General features: G+C 36.3%; 4 protein-coding genes across 4 annotated transcripts; 2 read left to right on the top strand and 2 right to left on the bottom strand.

Annotated features, from left to right (window-relative positions):
• The first annotated feature begins 909 nt into the window (after positions 1-909).
• On the top strand, positions 910-1,722 carry LOC109155655 (putative F-box protein At4g38870). Its single transcript, XM_019303278.1, has one exon. It carries the CDS (start codon positions 910-912, stop codon positions 1,720-1,722), a length of 813 nt encoding a protein of 270 aa, XP_019158823.1.
• A 4,731-nt stretch (positions 1,723-6,453) lies between these two features.
• Positions 6,454-7,704, top strand: LOC109155654 (putative F-box protein At3g52320). The gene has a single exon (XM_019303276.1). The coding sequence runs from the start codon at positions 6,454-6,456 to the stop codon at positions 7,702-7,704; it is 1,251 nt and encodes a 416-aa protein (XP_019158821.1).
• Positions 7,705-10,908: 3,204 nt separating this feature from the next.
• On the bottom strand, positions 10,909-13,610 carry LOC109155992 (ankyrin repeat-containing protein At5g02620-like). The gene is made up of 3 exons (XM_019303742.1): positions 13,114-13,610; positions 12,167-12,576; positions 10,909-12,026 (listed from the first exon to the last, which is right to left on the bottom strand). Exons 1-3 carry the CDS (start codon positions 13,460-13,462, stop codon positions 11,160-11,162), a joined length of 1,626 nt encoding a protein of 541 aa, XP_019159287.1. The 5' UTR covers positions 13,463-13,610; the 3' UTR covers positions 10,909-11,159.
• A 3,536-nt stretch (positions 13,611-17,146) lies between these two features.
• On the bottom strand, positions 17,147-19,088 carry LOC109155991 (exocyst complex component EXO70B1-like). Its single transcript, XM_019303741.1, has one exon. It carries the CDS (start codon positions 19,014-19,016, stop codon positions 17,166-17,168), a length of 1,851 nt encoding a protein of 616 aa, XP_019159286.1. The 5' UTR covers positions 19,017-19,088; the 3' UTR covers positions 17,147-17,165.
• Between the last annotated feature and the right edge of the window lie 375 nt (positions 19,089-19,463).

Here is a 19,463-nt window from a genome sequence, read left to right as displayed (position 1 = left end):
TTTAGTACAGTGAAAAATCAGGAAAAAACAACAAACACATTTCTTTATTTATGTTGATCGTGTACACTTATATATATAAACAATTATCAATGAATATGGATTCTTGCATTTTTTGTTCTCCCACTTTATTTTCTCAAATCTGTTTTCTCTTGCTTATCTATGTTAAGATTAAGAAGGCCAAATTCACAACATGAAGGCTTTTTTTTCTTTTCTCTTATCTATTTTATTCAATACTATTGGTCTTCCATAATACTCAATTTACAGAATAAATGGTGACCGATCATGTTACACCTATCTATACCAAATTATTTTATTCATATAAAAATATTTAGAATTAATTTTCTTTTACTCCGTTCAATCCCGGCCCTCATTAATTAGAGCATCCTCCTACCCCAAGGCTGAATCCCCAACCCTAAAGGCCCCCACACTCTGACCGACAGAGCATCCTCACTAATACATTTTAGTGTAGTTTTTTGAGAAAACAATACATGTGGAGGAGAGATAATGTATTGGGTCAGCTATGTGGACCCCACCAAGAATGCAACAATTAAAAAACATCTCACGCAAGGCACCAATCTCGCGTCCAGCCGTAGCCCGTAGCGCTCGGGCGCGTAAATCTTTATTTTTCTTTAAATTTTGTTTTTAACTAGTTACGTGGACTTAAAAAACTACAACTATTGAAAATGCTCTTTAAATTTAGATTCCACGTACTGAATCCCAATGAATCAGGGGAGGAGCTCAGAGTTTTATCTTAAATACAACTCAATTCTGAGACGCAGTCTTTAGCTAGGTACCTTAAAATGAAAACTCCATGTATCCTCCTTGAGACAAAAAGAATAGTACGAGGATACTCCAAATTAACCCACCCTAAACTCCGGCCTGCAAATTAACCTCAGCTCGTAGGATACAATGAGCGCATCGGAGAAGACGACTACTACGGGTGTTTCAACGCTATCTTTTCATCTTCTCCCCAAAGACATTATCGTCGAAATCCTCTCCAAGCTTCCTGCTAAATCCCTAGTACGATTCAAGTGCGTTTCTAAATTCTTTTGCGCTCTCATAGCCGCTGATCATGGCTTTGGCGTTCTTCATCGCAGCGTGTCCTTGACCCTTCCAAGTAGGGCGGGGATCCTCATCGTTATCATACCTCGAACGCGGGACCACACCCGTTGCCCCCCTGTGTTTTACACCATAAACACTTTCAGCGAAGAAAACCGGCGGCCTGGAAAGCCGCAGCTCCAAGCCAACCGTGTCGGCTACTTCCATGTCGGCTACTTGGACGGTGAACGCTATGGAATAGACCATCTACGCTCCTCCTCGGACGGCCTGGTTTGTCTGCACAGAAACAACAGACACGTTGTCGTTTGCAACGTTAGTACGAGACAGCGTATTTCCCTCCCAAGAATCCCATCTAAAATAACCTATGCAACGTTGGGGTTCGATCCAGAATCTAAAAGATACAAGGTTTTGGTGTCAGCTCCCATAGTTGATCGAGGCCTCCCCCTCCTTGGTAGGAGGGGGAAGTATAAGCATTGGGTTTTGACTGTGGGAGTGGATATATCGTGGAGGGAGATTAACAACAACAACAACTGTTCCCACTTCTTTTACAACTATATTGATGGCTATAACTGCCCTAACTATTCTGATACTAGTGTCTACATTGACGGCGTTATCTATTCTACATTGACGGCGTTATCTATTCCTATAATTGCAATTGGCTGACTAAAGTTCACTCTCTCGGCTTTGGTATAGCGGCATTTGATGTTGGGTCTGAGAGTTTTTCTGTGATACCTTTTTCAGATGAAATTTCATCGTGCAATTATTCTAGACATGCATTTGGGTTGCTACAAGTTGAGGGAGGTCGAGTGGCTATTGTTTGCAAAATAATGAACTTACCATCTATGGTTGTTTGGACTTGGGAGAAATTTAAGAAATCTTGGGAGATGAGTATTACTAGCATTCCATTGAAAGAGAGTAGCACAATCAACCAAATACGCTTTACTACCAATCATGTTGGGGAGATTGTATTGTTATCTATAAATAGAAAACAACTTTCCGTTTTAGTTTATAACTTGAAAAGTAAGGTTTGGAGAAAATTTGATGTAGGTGGAGTTGAAGAATTTCCAATTGTTCACTATTGTGATGTTAGAATGTACAGGACTATGGACAATGTGTTTTTCTTAGAGTAGTAAGATTTGATAGAATGTTATGTTTACTTTGAACTATATATGTATGAGAAAACTTTGGGGGTTAGGGGTTGACGAGCATAGGAGGTCTGATTTCGGATCATCTCCATCTTAGGAGATAGTTGCTATTCTTTGTAAAGATTGTCAATGAGAGGGCTTAACTTCGTGAAAGACAAAATTAAAGATTGATCTGGTTATTGACTTTTGTTTGGTAGAGTTTATTTTAAGTTACAAATAGAAATTAAATTTCATTAATAGAAATGTTTCCTTTTTATATATTAGCTAGTAAGGTTGTTGGCTTCATGATATTTTCTATTTCAAAACAAAAAAATTAATTTCAGTATTACTTCGTAGAAATTATATAAATGTTAATGGAGAAATATTATCTTTAATTTTAAATATGAATGTGATTAGTACAAGTACACTATGAATATCTAATTTTTGAAGGGGTTGGGGCAAACCCCTTCCTAAATTAGAACCTAAGTCTTAGTTTATTCAAATCTAAAGGTTTAAGAAAACAATACCTAGTTAAAATTCTATTGATTTTTTATTTTTGCCGAAGAACTAGTTTTTTGGATTATTAAAAAAATGTAATTGAGCAATCAGATTGTTTAGGTTAGTGAATTTGACTAGTTGGTCAAAAGATGTTTGGTAAATTAATTAGTTGTTAGCCGATAGTTGATTACATACATAATGACTTTTTCAAAAAGTTGTTACAACAAATTAATTAATCATTTAACAAAGTCAAAGAGTTAATAGTGGTGATTTAAGATTTTTATACTTTTAAAGAATTTATATTGATTAATTTTTAATGAGTTTTATAAAATCAGCCAACTTAACCCCGTTGCATGCCCAGCTAACTTAACACTGTTGCATGCCCAATCATGAATGTTTGATTTTCACAGGCTAAGCCGCCAATTTTCACAGGCTAAGCCGCCAATATAATATAATCCCACTTTCTTTAAAGGAAAGAAAGGATTGTTAGTTGATCTTTTTCTCCTCTACATAGTTCGTTATATATCTCTACTATTTTTTCTCAAAGAACATTCAAGATCTCATCATAAGTTCATAACTATCGCTTCCCATCCAATTTAATCATTTCTTGCTAAGTTTTGAATATTTCTCGACATTATATTGTTTTTTCGAGTTTAATTTTTTGTAACTTACTGAGAAGCAGGGACGGAGCGAGAAATTTGGGTGAGGAGGGGCAAAGAAGTAGGAACGAAGTCAGAAAATTTTTCCAATAATAAAAGCGAAACATTAAAACAAAAGAGATCATTTTAAAAAATAAAATTAATTAATTAATTTGATAAAATAATTTGAATAGAAAACACATTATAAATTACACATCTAATTATTAATATAAAAGAATATTATATATAATATGTGTATGTATTAAATAATATTAAAAAGCTATGAAAAAGTAATATGTGAATGCTAAGATTTGAAACATTAACCTTTACAATTACCAAACATGTGCTCTACCAACTAATCAAATTCAATCTTGTTGACATTTAATAGTTTTTTATATATTAATACTAAAACTTGTACTATATATACATATATACATACAAAAATTATATAGGGGGTGGGGTGAGGGGGGCGGCCGCCCCCCACTACCCCTTTGGCTCAATCCCTGCTGAGAAGGGCACTAACAATAGAACTGAAACCCAGATTTGGAATTTTTTTTTCTGAGCAATTAAATTGAAAAAAAGTACTCCGTACTATTTTAGAGATTGGAGTTGCCAACTATATATATATGAGCATCTCATCCCTCTTCTCAAATCAATCAAACAGTAAATGAGACTAGCAAAGGTTATAATGTGCCAATATAAATCAAGAAAAGAAACAGTAAATGAGACTAGCAAAGGTCGTTATAATGTGCCAATATAAATCAAGAAAAGAAATTTTGATTTGCTGGCCATTGACGGGATGAGTCACTGAAACTGTTTGACTAAGCTAGCTAAAAAAATAAAATATATTGAAGTTGATTCAAATTTTAATCTTGTTTTATTCGATTAAAATATAAAACTTTTTTTTATAATAAAAGACAAAAATACTTATTGTATGTTGTTATTATTGTCTTTACTGTAAAATGAACTTGTAGGTAGAAATTGACTCACTATATGCTATAAGGTTATAAAAAATTGGGTTCAAGTGGGCAAGGTCAAAATTTTTATAGTTGCAAATTACCCTATGTAAGGCCCTAGTAGTTGTTGTTCTTGATATCTTCATATTAGTATTGTATGTACAGGGGATATAAAGCCAAAAAACCTCTTGCTTGTCAGCTAATACACATGAGATTTATGGAAACGAGTTGGTCGTTCTTTATTGACTATGGATTAAGTAACATGCATATTAACGGTTATATATTAATTTCTTTGTTTGTTAATTGATAATCATATCGTTTCTTTTATCTTTTATCATATATGCCTCAAAATTGAGTAGAGAGATGATCGAGTGTGGAGCATGTCAAATATGACCAATGTCTCAATAGATTTACACAAACTTGTTTATAACCCAAATCTATATCCATTGTTATATCATATAAAAGAAAGATATTTTTTTATTTAATGTTGGTACCGCTGGTAGAAAACACAAATAATAATCAAATTAAAATTGACTATTATTTTTTAGAAAGAAGGGAAGAAAAGATGAAGAAATTTGGCTAGTGTTTGGTGTTGGGTTTTTGCAAGAGTCGAGTGAGCACTCTTTCCTTAAAACCTTATTTGCCACCTCCCAAAGATGCTAGGAGCGTTGTGGCCTAGGCTTCCCAGGATAAAACTTGCTAATGATTCAATGTTTGAGCACTCAAACAAGGAATCCGGCGAGCAAGACAATGGCTATGAACACAGTAGGCCAAGAAAGAGTAGAAGCAGAGAGGTTTTGAAGCTGGAAAACCGAACTTTCGTGTTCTATTGCTAAGTGTAAAACTCTACTGCCTCTACCCTCTCTTATATAGGGTTGAAGGAGCCAATAGCCTTTATTATGGCAATTAAAAATGACATTAAGCTTGCCTTCCCGGACGACATTCGTGCCCCGAGGCGCCGGCTTTCAATCTCTGCTAGTTGGAATTTGATTTGCACCCCCACCCCCCCCCCCAGCGCGCGAGAGAGCCTCTATGCTATACAATTCTACAAGTTTCAAAAGAGCTCTTGTATATAAGGGGGGGAAAATCTTCATTCCAAAGCAATGTGGGACAAAAGCTCACTTTTTCCCTTCATTTTCCAACTCAAATGGGTCTACTTTGAGAATCAATATCTCATTCACCCATTATCCGTTTTGAGCGTACAATATATCGATCTCTTCGTCTCACTACGAAGAATCCGAATTCACTTTAACCCGACCCAAATCGGAAGTGGACCCCACTGATAATTGTACCACAAAATAGCCACTTAACATGCCATTTTAAGCTATTTTTCCAACATTTAAAACATCTATTGAATGGATAAGATTAAAACAAATGGATAAAATAAACAATATATTAAAACATTCCATCTTTAAAATATTTCATAACATATTTTAGAATATATATGCAAAAATTAAATACAAACTATGATAAAATATTTATATATATTTTTTGAAAACCATATAAAATATTTGTTATTTGTGTAAGCTAGTTAATATGCACAATTTATATACTAATAAAATAAAATTACTTAATAGAAAATTAATTTATAATTTATTACATTATGTGTCTGTCGATAATAAATTACGTGTCTACAATTTATTTATAGCCACATAATATGTTAATTGAATGTTATGAATTGAATTATTATTTTTTTGTTTGATGGATTGAATGATAGGTTTTATTTCTTACAGAATGAACCTATAGGTGCATTATTTGTAGTAAATTAAAGCCTAACAATCCAGCATTGTTAATCATTCTACTCCATTCCAATGGAATGGTCAATCTCCTCAACTATGAAACAATATATTAAAATTAAACAATTCCATCTTTAATATATTTCATAACATATTTTAAAATACACCAAAATTAAATACAAGCTATGATAAAATATTTGTTATTTGTATAAATTAAATCTATACGTTGAACGCTAGTCATTTCACTATCTTATCGTTTTTCAACATACCCATTAATTAAAAAGTCTTAAATTTATAGATTACAACTAACATTGGTTGGATCGCAATAAATCAGGAGTAGGGATTTGATAGTTTTAGCTTAAATACAACTCAATTGTCTTTAGGTACCTTAAAAACTCTTCAAAGCTAGCTAGTACGAGGATACTCCAAATTATAGGATAGGATGAGCGCATCGGAGAAGACGACGGCGGCGGCCAGTATTTCAACGCTACCCTTTCATCTTCTCCCCAAAGACATTATCGTCGACATCCTCTCCAAACTTCCTGCTAAATCCCTAGTACGATTCAAGTGCGTTTCTAAATTCTTTTGCGTTCTCATAACCGCTGATCATGGCTTTAGCGTTCTTCATCGCAGCGTGTCCTTGACCCTTCCAAGTAGGGCGGGGATCCTCATCGTTATCATACCTCGAACGCCGCACTACACCCGTTCCCTCCCTGTGTTTTACACTATAAATTTCAGCGAAGAAAACCGGCGGCCGGGAAAGCAGCTCCAAGCCAACCGTGTTGGCTACTTGGACGGTGAACCCTATGCAATAGACCATCTACGCTCCTCCTCTGACGGCCTGGTTTGTCTGCATAGAAACAACAGACACGTTGTTGTTTGCAACGTTAGTACGAGACAGCGTATTTCCCTCCCAAGAATCCCATCCGACTCCCCATCTAACATAACCTATGCAATGTTAGGGTTCGATTCAAAATCTAAAAGATACAAGGTTTTGGTGTCAGCCCCCAATCGATACAAGTATAAGCATTGGGTTTTGACTGTGGGAGTGGATAAATCCTGGAGGGAGATCAACAACGACAGTTGTTCTCACCTCTTTCACATCACCCTTGATAGCCTTGGCTACCCAAACTTTTCTGATACTAGTGTCTACATTGACGGCGTTATCTATTCTTATAATTACAATTGGCGGATTAAAGTTCACCCAGCTCGCTTTGGTATAGTGGCATTTGAAGTTGGGTCGGAGAGTTTTTCTGTGATACCTCTTCCACGTGAAATTTCATCTGGAAATTATTCTAGACATAATTATTCTAGACATGCATTTGGGTTGCTACAAGTTGATGGAGGTCGGCTGGCTATTGTTCGCAAAATAGACGAGTGCATGAATCTTTGGACTTGGGAGAAATTTAAGAAATGTTGGGAGAGGAGTATTACTATCATTCCATTGAAAGAGAGTAGCACAAGCAACCTGCAAATGCGCTTTACTACCAATCATGTTGGTGAGATTGTGTTGTTATTTATAAATATAAAACAACTTTCCATTTTGATTTATAACTTGAAAAGTAAGGTTTGGAGAAAATTTGATGTTGGTGGAGTTGAAGAATTTCCAACTGTTTTTGATGTTAGAATGTACAGGACTATGGACAATGTGTTTTCTTTGGAGGAGAAAGATTTAATAAAATGCTATGTTTAATTTGAATTATATATATGCATGACTTTGGAGAGGTTTAATTTAATTTGGGGTTAACCATATGATTTGGGATCACCTGGAGATGATAGGAGTTCGTTTTCCTTGTAAAGATTGGGTACCTCAACTCAATTTAAGGCAAAACTCTCTAATTAGAGAGGGCCTAACTCGGTGAAAGACAAAATTAAAGATTGAACTAGTTATTGACTCTTGTTTGGTAGAGCTTATTTTAAAGTTTATAGCTTATTTGATATTTAATTTGTATGCTGACTAAATTAATTTACTTGGTAGAAATTATATACATAGTAAGATTTAGAAGCCGGGTTTGAGTGTTCTTGTTGGATTAAGGTTTATTGTTGGAGTAAGATTTGGAGGGTTTGAGTGTTTTTGTTGGATTAAGGTTTAGAATGTTAGAGTGTTTTTTTAGAGTTTGGTGTTTTGGTTGGATTAAGGTTTAGAATGTTTTTTAGTGTTTTTTTTAGTTTGATTCAAGATGTATGAATTATGAATTGAAAGAACTCCAGATTTTTTTTATTCATCATTAGTCATTTATTTTCGTATCATATCGTTTGCGAGCATTCTCATCTCTATCGACCTTAGAACACAGCACGTTGCTTGTCCCCGTGCATATTACACCCTAAATTTCAGCCAAGAAGAAAACCCCGATGTCGGGGAATGCTCCAAGCTAATCGTGTCGGCTACCTGGACGCTCAATTCTTTGTATGCTACCCCTCCTCCGACGGCTTGATTATTTGTGTGTCCAGACCCATTAATGGAGATTTCGTTGTTTGCAACGTTAGTACGTGACAACATATTTTCCTTCCAAGAATCCAAACCCTAGGGGAATCTTCAAATTGTGCACTACTGTTAGGGTACGATTCAGAATCTAAAAGATACGATTAATGTTTTGATGTTAGCCTGTCTCAAGACGAAGACTAGGAGCGGGCACATCTGCCTCGAGTATAAGCATTGAGTTTTCCTCGAGTATAAGCATTGAGTTTTCCTCGAGTATAAGCATTGAGCTTTTACTGTGGGAATGGATAAATCATGGAGGGAGATCAACAACTATTGTTCCCATCCCTATAATTCGTTCACTAAACATAACATGATTCCTAGATACCATATAGTATCATTTGAAGTTGTGTGTGAGAGTTTTTCTGTGATAACTTTGCCAGATGAAGTTTCATCATTGTCATATTGTTTTCTCAAGAACTCTGCATTGCTAAAAGTCGGAGGTCGCTACATGAATGTTTGGACTTGGGAGAAATCTAAGGAATGATGTTGACCATTCACCATTCCATTGGAATGGAGTAGAATGATTAACAATGCTGGATTGTTGCACTTTACTACAAATAATCATGACGGGAAGATTGTGTTATTATGTATATATTTTGAACAAATTTCTATTTTGATTTGTAACTTGAAAAAAAGTGAGGTTTGGAGAAAATTTGATGTAAGTGAAGTTGAAGACTTTCTAATTTTTATGAGTTGAGATGTTATCGTGCACAACATTGTGGACCATGTGTTTCAATTCCCTTGGAGTAATTAAAATTCAGATTGATTAGCTTGCTTGAGTAGTACGTGTTTTAATTGATTCAGATTTAGACGGTTCTAGGAGTAAAATTTAGATGGGAGGTTCATGTGCGTAAGAATTTTCAAAAAAAAAAAAAAAAAAAAAAAAAAAAAAAAAAAAAAGGTGTAATTTGAACCGTTAATCTAATATAGATTAATTGTCCTAAATGAAAGAAAAATTAAAATAATAATAATAATAATAATTCTTCAAATCGTAAAGTTTAAATTAGTTATGCTTAATAAAATAATTCTAATGATCAAATTTAACCATTAGTAATACTTATAATTCTTCAAATTGCAATCTAAAGATCGATCAAATTCAAGCATTAAAATAACATTACTCAGGCTTTAGTACAGTGAAAAATCAGGAAAAAATAACAAACACATTTCTTTATTTATGTTGATCGTGTACAGTTATATATATAAACAATTATCAATGAATATGGATTCTTGCATTTTTTTTCTCCCACTTTATTTTCTCAAATCTGTTTTCTCTTGCTTATCTATGTTAAGATTAAGAAGGCCAAATTCACAACATGAAGTATTCTTTTTTTCTTATCTATTTTATTCAATACTATTGGTCTTCCATAATACTCAATTTACATAACAAATAGTGACAGATCGTGTTAAAAATATTTAGAATTAATTTTTTTTACTCCATTCAATCCCAACTCTCATTAATCAGAGCATCCTCGCTAATACATCTTAGTGTAGTTTTTAGAAAACAATGCATATGTGGAGGAGAGATAATGTTTTGAGTCCACTATATGGACCCTACCAAGAATACAACAATTAAAGAACGTCTCACATGAGGCACCAATGTCGCGCCCAGCCGAAGTGCACGAGCACGGGTTTGAATGCTACTTACTATATTATAGAGCACTGGGGGCTTCTGACACTTACTATATTATAGAAGCATAACTATAGTGCACGAGCACGGGTTTGAATGCTACTTACTATACTATATTATAGAAGCTAAGCATAACTATAGTGCATGAGCACTGGGGGTTTGAATGCTACTTACTATATTATAGAAATACAGACACAAATGGAAGAGGTCACTCTCCTAGCTTTGGTATAGTGGCATTCGAAGTTGGGTCGGAGAGTTTTTCTATAATACCTCTTCCAAATGGAATTTTATCAAAGGATTATTCTAAACATGCATTTGGGTTGCTACAAGTTGGAATTTTATCAAAGGATTATTCTAAACATGCATTTGGGTTGCTACAAGTTGGAGGTCGACTGGGTATTGTTCTTGTTAGCAAAATAGGCCTATTCGACATGGATGTTTGGACTAAGGAGAAATTTAAGGAAGGTTGGAAGATGATTACTATTATCAATCCATTGAAATTTAAAGAGAGTAGAACAATCAAGGAAATGCGCTTTACTACCAATCATGTTGGGGAGATTGTGTTGTTATGTATAAGTACAAAATAACTTTTTATTTTGGTTTATAACTTGAAAAGTAAGGTTTGGAGAAAATTTAATGTAGGTGGAGTTCAAGAATTTCCAATTTTTTGCCCCAGTAACCTTAGAATGTACAAGACAATGGACAATATGTTTTCCTTGGAGAACTGATTTTAATTGAATGCTATGTTTGAATTATATATATGCATGAGAGAACTTTAGAAAAGTAGGTTAATTGAGACTACTCCTTTAATTCAAACAAGAAAAGCGTGTTCTATATTCCCTTTCATGTATCTTATACCTATATATAAAGGCTAAATATTCTGCAATTACTTCTATGGGGCCTGTGCCCTTCTTGACAAAATGTTGTAATCTAGTCAAGTTTGTCAGGTTAATTGGTTGCCCAATAACCACAAGGTTCTAAGTTTGACTCCCCGCTAATATCACAAGACGAGATTCGTCTTTTCCCAACTGATCAAAACTCAAATGGCATAGAGTTTCTTGAACTCATCATCAGGAACCTCTGGATCTGACATAACAGACACAGACCATGATTGAGACATGCTACTCCTGGCTGACTTGCTGAGATTCCTCAAGTTCGAAGCCTCGATTCGGTGCATAATCACCCAATAGCAGAGTGTTCCCAGCGTTGCAACCATGATAAAAGTTCCCGTTACGGTTACCCCAATCGCCAGCCACTTCTGCTCTTCTCCTACAACGATATAGGACAGTGCTAGAAAAGCCACCGACACGAATGCACAGGCGAGCCACATTAGCTTGTTGATAACTGCCATCATTTGCTTCTTTGCTTTTCTTTCAACCACGACTACTGATGTCTGGACCACCACGACTGCCAGCGATATGAAGAGTGCCAGAGAGTCGAATATGAAGAAGACCGTGAAGGGGGGTTGTGGGGCGATTCTCGCCTCTCCGGGGGAGAGTGCAGGGGGATTAGTCTTGGGATCATCGGCATACTGCCCCGGGAGATTGTATATGGCAGCAAAGGCAACCGTGGCTATGAGGACCGCAACTACTGTGGTGGAGTTTATCGCGTTGTTAAGCCCTTCCGAGTGCATTTTGTTGAGCCGCTTGGCTATCTTGTGCACACGCCTCTGCGTTTGGCGTGTGTGCACCAGCTGGTCGTGGACGTCGTGTTTTATGTCGCTAACGGTTTGTTTCAGCTCCTTGGCCGAACGCTTTGGCACCGATGCAGTCTGGAATCCATGCTCCTTTAGCAATGCTGCAATCTCAGACTGTCCATTTTTCTCAGCAGTGTCAAGTGCAGTCTCACCAGATTTATTAATGGCTTCCCCTCTGATTTCTTTGTGTTTTAGCAGAGCTTTAACAATCTGTATTCACATATTAGAAAGGATAAACATTTGTATTTTGCACATACTATGAAACCAGGATTAGAATAGCCTCCTTTCGTTTCAACTAAAAGACTAAATTGATAGTGAGACTGTGACTCTGTGAGTGAGGTTCATATTACCTCCAAGCGGCCTTTCCGAGCTGCAATATGCAATGCAGTGTTGCCCTTAGCGTCAACCATTGTAGCCAAAGACGCCTCCGACATAACAAGTTCGTTAACCACTTCGACACTCTGCCCCTTGACAGCCATGTGAAGAGCCGTCTGCCCCTTTTTGTCACTCCACGTCGCAATCCTGTGCTCTTTGCTCAAAAGGGCTTTCACCACTTCAACGTGCCCGTTTCTTGCAGAAGCGTGCAGCGCTGTCTTCCCATTGTTTCTCGGTATGGCGGCTAAGCTGTTGTTCGTCTCCAGTAGAAAATCGACAGCCTCGATGTGGCCTTGTGCAGCTGCAGTGAGCAAGGCTGTGGTGTTTGATTGATCAAATGTCACTGACAGTTGAGGAAATGCCTCCAAAAGGACCCTCATCATTTCTGCATCCACAAATTCTTAGATGAAACTTCTGTCTGTTGAACCATTAATGTACAATCCAATTATTAGCTTAAGCTTTTAGTTGAGATGGAGCACATGCTTCAATTCTGTCATCTCTAATAATACACTATCAAGTCATCAAACTCATACAAACAGTTCAAGAAACTACAAACTTTCAGCCTGCAATCTTCAAAATCACCCTTATTTTAGCTAGTAACCAAGAAAACCCGCAGTCACTGTCTGATGGAAGGTGTATATTGGTAAACCCTCCCTCATAACCATAGCCGCGGGCAAAGGACAACAAACTAAGAGGTAAAAACTGATCGGCTCAAACTAGGCCAATAGGTGACCCCTTATATACCATATACTAATCATTTCAATGAAACATGATTTCATTAATTTAGGGATTTCAAGAAACTCTGAAAAAATCAAATCTTTTTATGCTGATCAACAACTATTTCAGTCTAAGTTTAGTGTAAATTTGGGTATTAAAAATATATAAAAATTATGCATTTGAAGAAGAGAAAAATGATGCTCACCAACATCTCCTTGCTTGGCAGCAACATGAAAGGCATCAAACCCATTTCTGGCTTTGAGACCTGCAGATCGAAGAACATAGTGTTTGATCATCTCCTTCACCAAATCCACATACCCATACTCTGCAGCAATATAAAGGGCTGTTTCTCCAGACTGGTTTTGCCTGGACAAAACCTCATCTCTCTCCCCTCCCTCTTCACACCCACTGATCATCCCCAAAACCTCTCCAAGATTCCCAGCTCTGGCTGCTGAGTGGAGTTGGGTGTCCCCTCTTTTACCAGTCAGCTGTTTCACCATCTTCTTCTTCGTTGTATTATTATTATTATTCCCTCTTCTCCCTGAATCTTCCATTGCTTTCTCTGCTGCTCCACCTCCCCTTTTTTCTATATGTCAAACTGCATTAACCTCTCAACCGGGCAACCAGCAGCTCAATCTTTACATAAATTAATGTTATGACAGATTGACCATTAAAAACACGAGAGTCGTCTTTGTGGTACAATGTTTTTTTAAACCACAAGGTGACTTGAGTAAGCGTAAATATAAGATATGAGTCACCTTTAAACTCGTATCATACTCTAACTAATCTTAATTCAAATCTGGTTGGCTCAATTAAGAATATGTTTAGAATCCAAAAAAATAATTTATTGGTTTCTAGTGTTTAGATGTACATGAAAATTCAGTTAACAAAAAATATTTTTCATAGACTAAAGAAAATAAGGTATTTTGACGAAAAATAACTTCCCCCAAACACAACAAGATTTTTGGCGAAAATCAATCATCTGAAAATCATAGCTCTGTTTTCCGGCGGAAACCAACCAGTGATGTTTTTTTAATAAATAAAATTATATTTAATATTATTATAAATATTTTTATATTTTAAATAAAATAATTAAAATGTTTAATTATATTTTTTTTGAATTCTACTAGCTCTATTACATTAACACAAAGAGCCAGCAACGCCTCCACTAAGGCTCAAACTTACAACCTTCCAAATGAAAGTCCAACCCAGATACCATTAAACCACATAGTCCTGGTAAAAAATGTTTAATTATATAATTCTACTCATTTTTCATAAAATAAACCAAACACACCAATACAATTTTTCAAAATGCAACTAAACACGGGAAAAAAAAATTCTAAAAAATTACTCATTTTCTATAAGTCTTTTTCTTACTTTCTATACATGCCCTAATAGCAAAGTGCAGTGTAAGAAGAGATTTTGAACTTACAACTTCTCATGAGAATGCACAGTCACTCATGTAAACTAAATTAGTTACAATATTATATATATTAGATATTTAGCTTACAATAGATTAATTATAACTTCACTCTGTCAAGAGTTTATATCAATCCCTAAATTTTCACATTTATATGTATATTTGTACACGAAAAGTCTTTATCCCCTCTGATTAATCATGATTAATACTGATCATGATTAAATAATATATACATATAATTGTGTAATCAAACCATAAGTTTAGACTTTTAAACACGATAATCATTGTTAACCAACAATGTCACATCGGTTCCCATTGGTTAATCACCGCTCCTTGCTTTTCTTTCAGACCTTCCTTTGGGGACGCCCACTTGTTGTCCAATTCATTGGTCCACACGCTGCTCCTATCATTTTCAGCATCACACACAAAACCAAAATTGCAAGAATTTCCATCCAAAAAATGACAAAAGTTAAAATATAAAAAGAAACTTGTTTTTGAAACAATTAAAAAAGAAATATATATTTTACATAAAGTGAACATTAAATAAATGAGTCAACACTTCAACGACTTTGTGCAGTGGGGAGTTGGTTGGTGGAATTGGAAAGCTGACTTTGGACATCCACTAATAATTCAATCCAAGGGTTCATAATATTTGGAATGGTAATAAATGTAAATATAGACCACTAATAATTCAATCCAAGCTAGGCTTCATAATATTTGGAATGGTAATAAATGTAAATATTCGATCAATTACCTAATAATTTTAACCGTTTAGATTAGTTTAGAATGCAATAATTAAATACTGCATAGATCGTACTTGAATATTACAAGTTTAATTTTTACCAACACCTCACTTGATCGAGTCAGTAAAATAAACTAATAGCTATCGATCCCCTTCAAGGAAATAGTTCATTCTTGAGAAATACTATTATCAGGAATAAAATTGCTTACCAAGCAACGGAATCGTCATATTTTCATGATCTCGGACCATTATAATAATCTAATAACTAAGGTTATTCATGAGAATAAAATAACTTACCAAACAAATTAAGTTAGTAGTTATTCACCTTGCAATTGGAATAACTAATTATCGAGGAAGAATATTTTTGAGAAAAAAAATAACTTTGGTTTGTAGGAGGATTGCGGGGTCTAGCAATAATGGTGTAATGGGGCTTGTTTATGGGAGGAATGTAGGGTTCGACAATGATGGTGCAATTGTTGGGGCTTGTAATTTTAGTCATTCTTTGTACGATTTACATGTTGATCAAAGTATCTTTTATGTAAATTTAAACGGGTTCGCCAACTACTAAATAACTCTTTCAGCATTTTTACTTGATCATAAAAACGCTATAAGTGACGAATCTGTCAAAATTTAAACAGGTCCATCAACTACCAAACAAGCCCCATATATTAGTATATTAGTATCATATTCTTGCACACTAGAAATATGTTATTCTCATTTTTCAAGTTGCACGTGTGTATATATCATTTTTTTTTTTTAATGTAAATTTCAATTATGATTCTCATTCACTATCAATTAATGAGTTATATTTCAATTAATTAATGAGTACTTGATTCTAATTTAGATTCCAATATATACCCTAACGACATGCCCCTAAAATTGTTTTACAACCTTAAGTTCTTGACTACGGTCTTAAAACATCCAACTCATCAAAAATAAACTTGGAGATTCTACAATAATATGTATATTAGTTCAATTATTATTGTGTGGACCATGGTCCATACAAATTGTGTGGACCATATTTTGTATACTGTAAAATAATGTACATTCAGTACAAAAATAATGTACATTCAATATAAAAATAATGTACATTGTATTCAGGGGTTGTACATTATTTGTGTACTGAGTGTACATTATATTGTATAATGTACATTCTGTACAAAAATAATGTACATTTAATATATTAAAAATGTATTTTTTGTTATGGTCTATACAATATTGTATGGACCATGGTCCACACAATAATTTGTCTATTAAGTTAGTGTCGTTGGAATGCATAATTTTAAAAATAAGTATCATTACGGTTATAGGAAATGAGTAGTCTAATGCCCTATAAATATAGCTCATGAATTTTGTCGAAAAATACCAAGAGTTCAAGTGGCCGGAAGCCCGGAACTCCTCTTAGGCATAACATTAAAAAAAAAAAAAAAAAAAAAAAAAAAAAAAAAAAAAAAAACCATGAACTTTAGAGAAACACAATGTAGATTTAGTTACCAATATTGAATTTTTAACAACATTTTATAAATCTAATGAATATCAATACATCAATTATCGTTTTATTTTAATCAAAATAATGATCAATTTTAGCATGTTGATGATGCGATTTTCAATATGCTTTCTTATGCAACATTTGATGGTGTTTTCTTAGTAGCGAAGTTAGGCATTTTACGAAGTCCAAACCATCCGTATATGGCTGAAGCATATGTGGTTGACAAGACTCTGAACTTTTTGTTCGAAAGAGGTTGATGTCGTGAACTAATAAAATCTGTCTGTCATATGATTTGTAATTGTTTGATCATTCTTATGTTGGATGTATCTGAGAAGGTGTCGTTCACTCATATTCATGGTACAATTTGAATCAGTGTCTGTTACCTACGTTTATAGATCAAAGAATGTCCTCATACACTTGCTAGAGTTGTGAATTTACATTATGATCATCACATGTAGTTATCTTATATTTCAAAATGTATTCCACATTTATTTTCAGTTAGGTTAATATATTCTTACTTGGAGTTTAATTACCTTTAAAAAAAAGAACACTATTATAGTTGAAAAATAAATTAATAAATATGAATCGAATGATAAAATACTAATTTTATTTAGAAGGTTCGAAAAATAAATCTGATAGGTGATGCCCCACGTCTTCCGGGGCAAATTTGACAATTGATGAAAAATGTCTCTCTTTCTCTTTTGGCATTGTAAGCTTATGCGTATCGTAGAAGTCTCGATACGGCCGGAGTAGTTTCCTCGCTAGCGACACTTTCAAACTGTCCCGGAGATTTCTATCGGATACGACGCATGCAGAGTGCTTGCGGTGCGCCTGCGCGAACGACGCGTTGAATTTTTTGAAATGCTGTTTGATCTCCTCGGGAGACATGGGAGCCGTTGGATTTTCCGGGAGCGAGGCGATGACGTCACCCCACCCTAGGCGTTCGTAGTTTGCCGCGTACTGTTTCACCTTGGCGGATTGTTTCGACAGCCAATTCTCGCCCAGAAAACGGTTCAGGCGCGAGGTGCGGACCTTAACGACGACGTATTGGAGGTTGTTGGCTAGGAAGAGGTACGCGATGGAGATGTCCTTGTAGTGCTCGGCTATGACGTCGAGTTTGCAGAGGAGGAGGAGGATCAGCCAGGCGTACCGGAGAGATATAGCCGGCAATGGAGACTCGTCGGAATCGGAGACTGCGAAATACGAGTCCGGTAGCCAATCCTTCGGGATTGGAGGAGTGTTGGAGAAGATGTCGGAGAGAACGTTGCTGTGATCGGCGATCGATGTGAGGTAATTCATCGCGTCGATGGTCAGAGGATGAATTCCGCCGCCGGCCACCGTTGATTTTGACGAGTCCTTCTGGAGAACGGTTTCGAACTGTGCAATCCCCGTCCTGATAGCGTCGCCGAGTTTCGCGAGTGACGTCACCGCCTGAGTTCTGATTGACGAGGCGGAATCCATTGAGAAGATGGATTCGATTTCCGGGCGGTGATTCGCGATGGCGTTGTACATGTCGAGTAGACGAAATACTTTTTCCGGTGAATTTTTGGCGTATTTCGCTATATTTTCGGGGAATTCAAACAGAATCATTGCAGCCTCTTTTGAAATCTCCTTAAAAATGGATTCCCTGATAGCATCTGGTGTAGACGCGAAGACGTTATCGCACAAAGTTCTCTCTCCATTGAACAATGTCTTAACAGCAATTTCCATGGCACTTAGCCAATTCTTAATCCTCAGCTCTAAAACCTCCCAATCCATCTTACGGATCTTTGAAAAGCTCATTTTCTCGACTCCAAGTCGAGAGATAGCTTCATCAATGATCCATTTTCGAATATCTTTGTAGACTTTAAAGCATTCCTTGGAATATCCGCACGAGATCATGCACTCAACAATCAATCTCATATCCGCCATTACAAAGCTGGATACATCTTCAACTTCGGTTATCGAGTCGCCGGCGACTCTGACGTCATCATCATCGTCATCCACGTCAAAATCCGATGTACTGGAGAAACCGGTGGAGGTACTGGCGACGGATGACGATCGAGCAGACGCGGACGACGACTCTGGATCGAGATGAGCACGATTCATGTTCAGAATCTGGAAGAATTCCTTCTGGAGCCTCTTCATGGCGACTTCCATGAGGTTTTGCGCCCTAACGAGCTTCTCCGATCTCGGCTGCTCCATTGCCAGAAACTGCATCGCCTTCTGAAGATTCCGCACGCACTTGACGAAATCATTGGCTTCTCTCCGGCTCTCGTAGAACAAAGAGGTCACCTTCGCTGCCTCAGATGCTTCTGGATTCCATTTCATGATCATCGGCCCTGAAATCTCAAGCGCCCGCTCCATTACCGATTCATAAAAATGATCAGACCCTGCCGACGGCGACGCTCGTACAGTAGATGATGATGACCAGTAATTAGGCGAAAAGCCAATCAATCTCATCCCCTTCCTCGGCATCCCGGAGAGTATGTATAGTATATAACAACGGTGAATCAGATATTTGTTAGAAAACTGAACGATAATTTTGAAGTTTTGATAGCTGAAGCCACCTAAACAGACGTTTATATAGAGGAGAGAAATGGAGTTTGAAAACAGCGGGCTATTGGTCCTATTGGAGGGAGGCGATTGACTTTTAGAGTTTAAAAAGACATTAGTCTATGTTACAGTTGCTGACGCGTTCGATTCTACACGTGGCGCACATTCAGCGGCGCGATCAAATAACGACCCAGCAGATGGGAAGGTAAACAGAGCATATAAGCAGATTCACAGCTCAGACATGATATAAGCATATATGTTGACACCTCAGACGTGACGAAACCATGCGTATCGTCTTAATCCTCGGCCGATTTGAGGAAGCATTGTAAATCCTAATCGCTGCCACATAACCATCTTTCTTGAATCTTG

Source organism: Ipomoea nil, unplaced genomic scaffold, assembly GCF_001879475.1.
Source record: "Ipomoea nil cultivar Tokyo-kokei standard unplaced genomic scaffold, Asagao_1.1 scaffold2704, whole genome shotgun sequence".
NCBI lineage: Eukaryota > Viridiplantae > Streptophyta > Magnoliopsida > Solanales > Convolvulaceae > Ipomoea > Ipomoea nil.
The sequence above is the reverse complement of the archived record's forward strand: the minus strand, read 5'-3'. Positions and strand labels throughout refer to the sequence as shown.

Coding starts and splice junctions, on each gene's coding strand:
- LOC109155654 (XM_019303276.1), top strand. CDS start 6,454: ATGAGCGCATCGGAGAAGACGACGGCGGCGGCCAGTATTTCAACGCTA.
- LOC109155992 (XM_019303742.1), bottom strand. CDS start 13,462: ATGGAAGATTCAGGGAGAAGAGGGAATAATAATAATAATACAACGAAG. Junction 12,577..13,113: donor TGCCAAGCAAGGAGATGTTG/GTGAGCATCATT, acceptor TTGTGGATGCAG/AAATGATGAGGGTCCTTTTG. Junction 12,027..12,166: donor CTCGGAAAGGCCGCTTGGAG/GTAATATGAACC, acceptor ATGTGAATACAG/ATTGTTAAAGCTCTGCTAAA.
- LOC109155655 (XM_019303278.1), top strand. CDS start 910: ATGAGCGCATCGGAGAAGACGACTACTACGGGTGTTTCAACGCTATCT.
- LOC109155991 (XM_019303741.1), bottom strand. CDS start 19,016: ATGCCGAGGAAGGGGATGAGATTGATTGGCTTTTCGCCTAATTACTGG.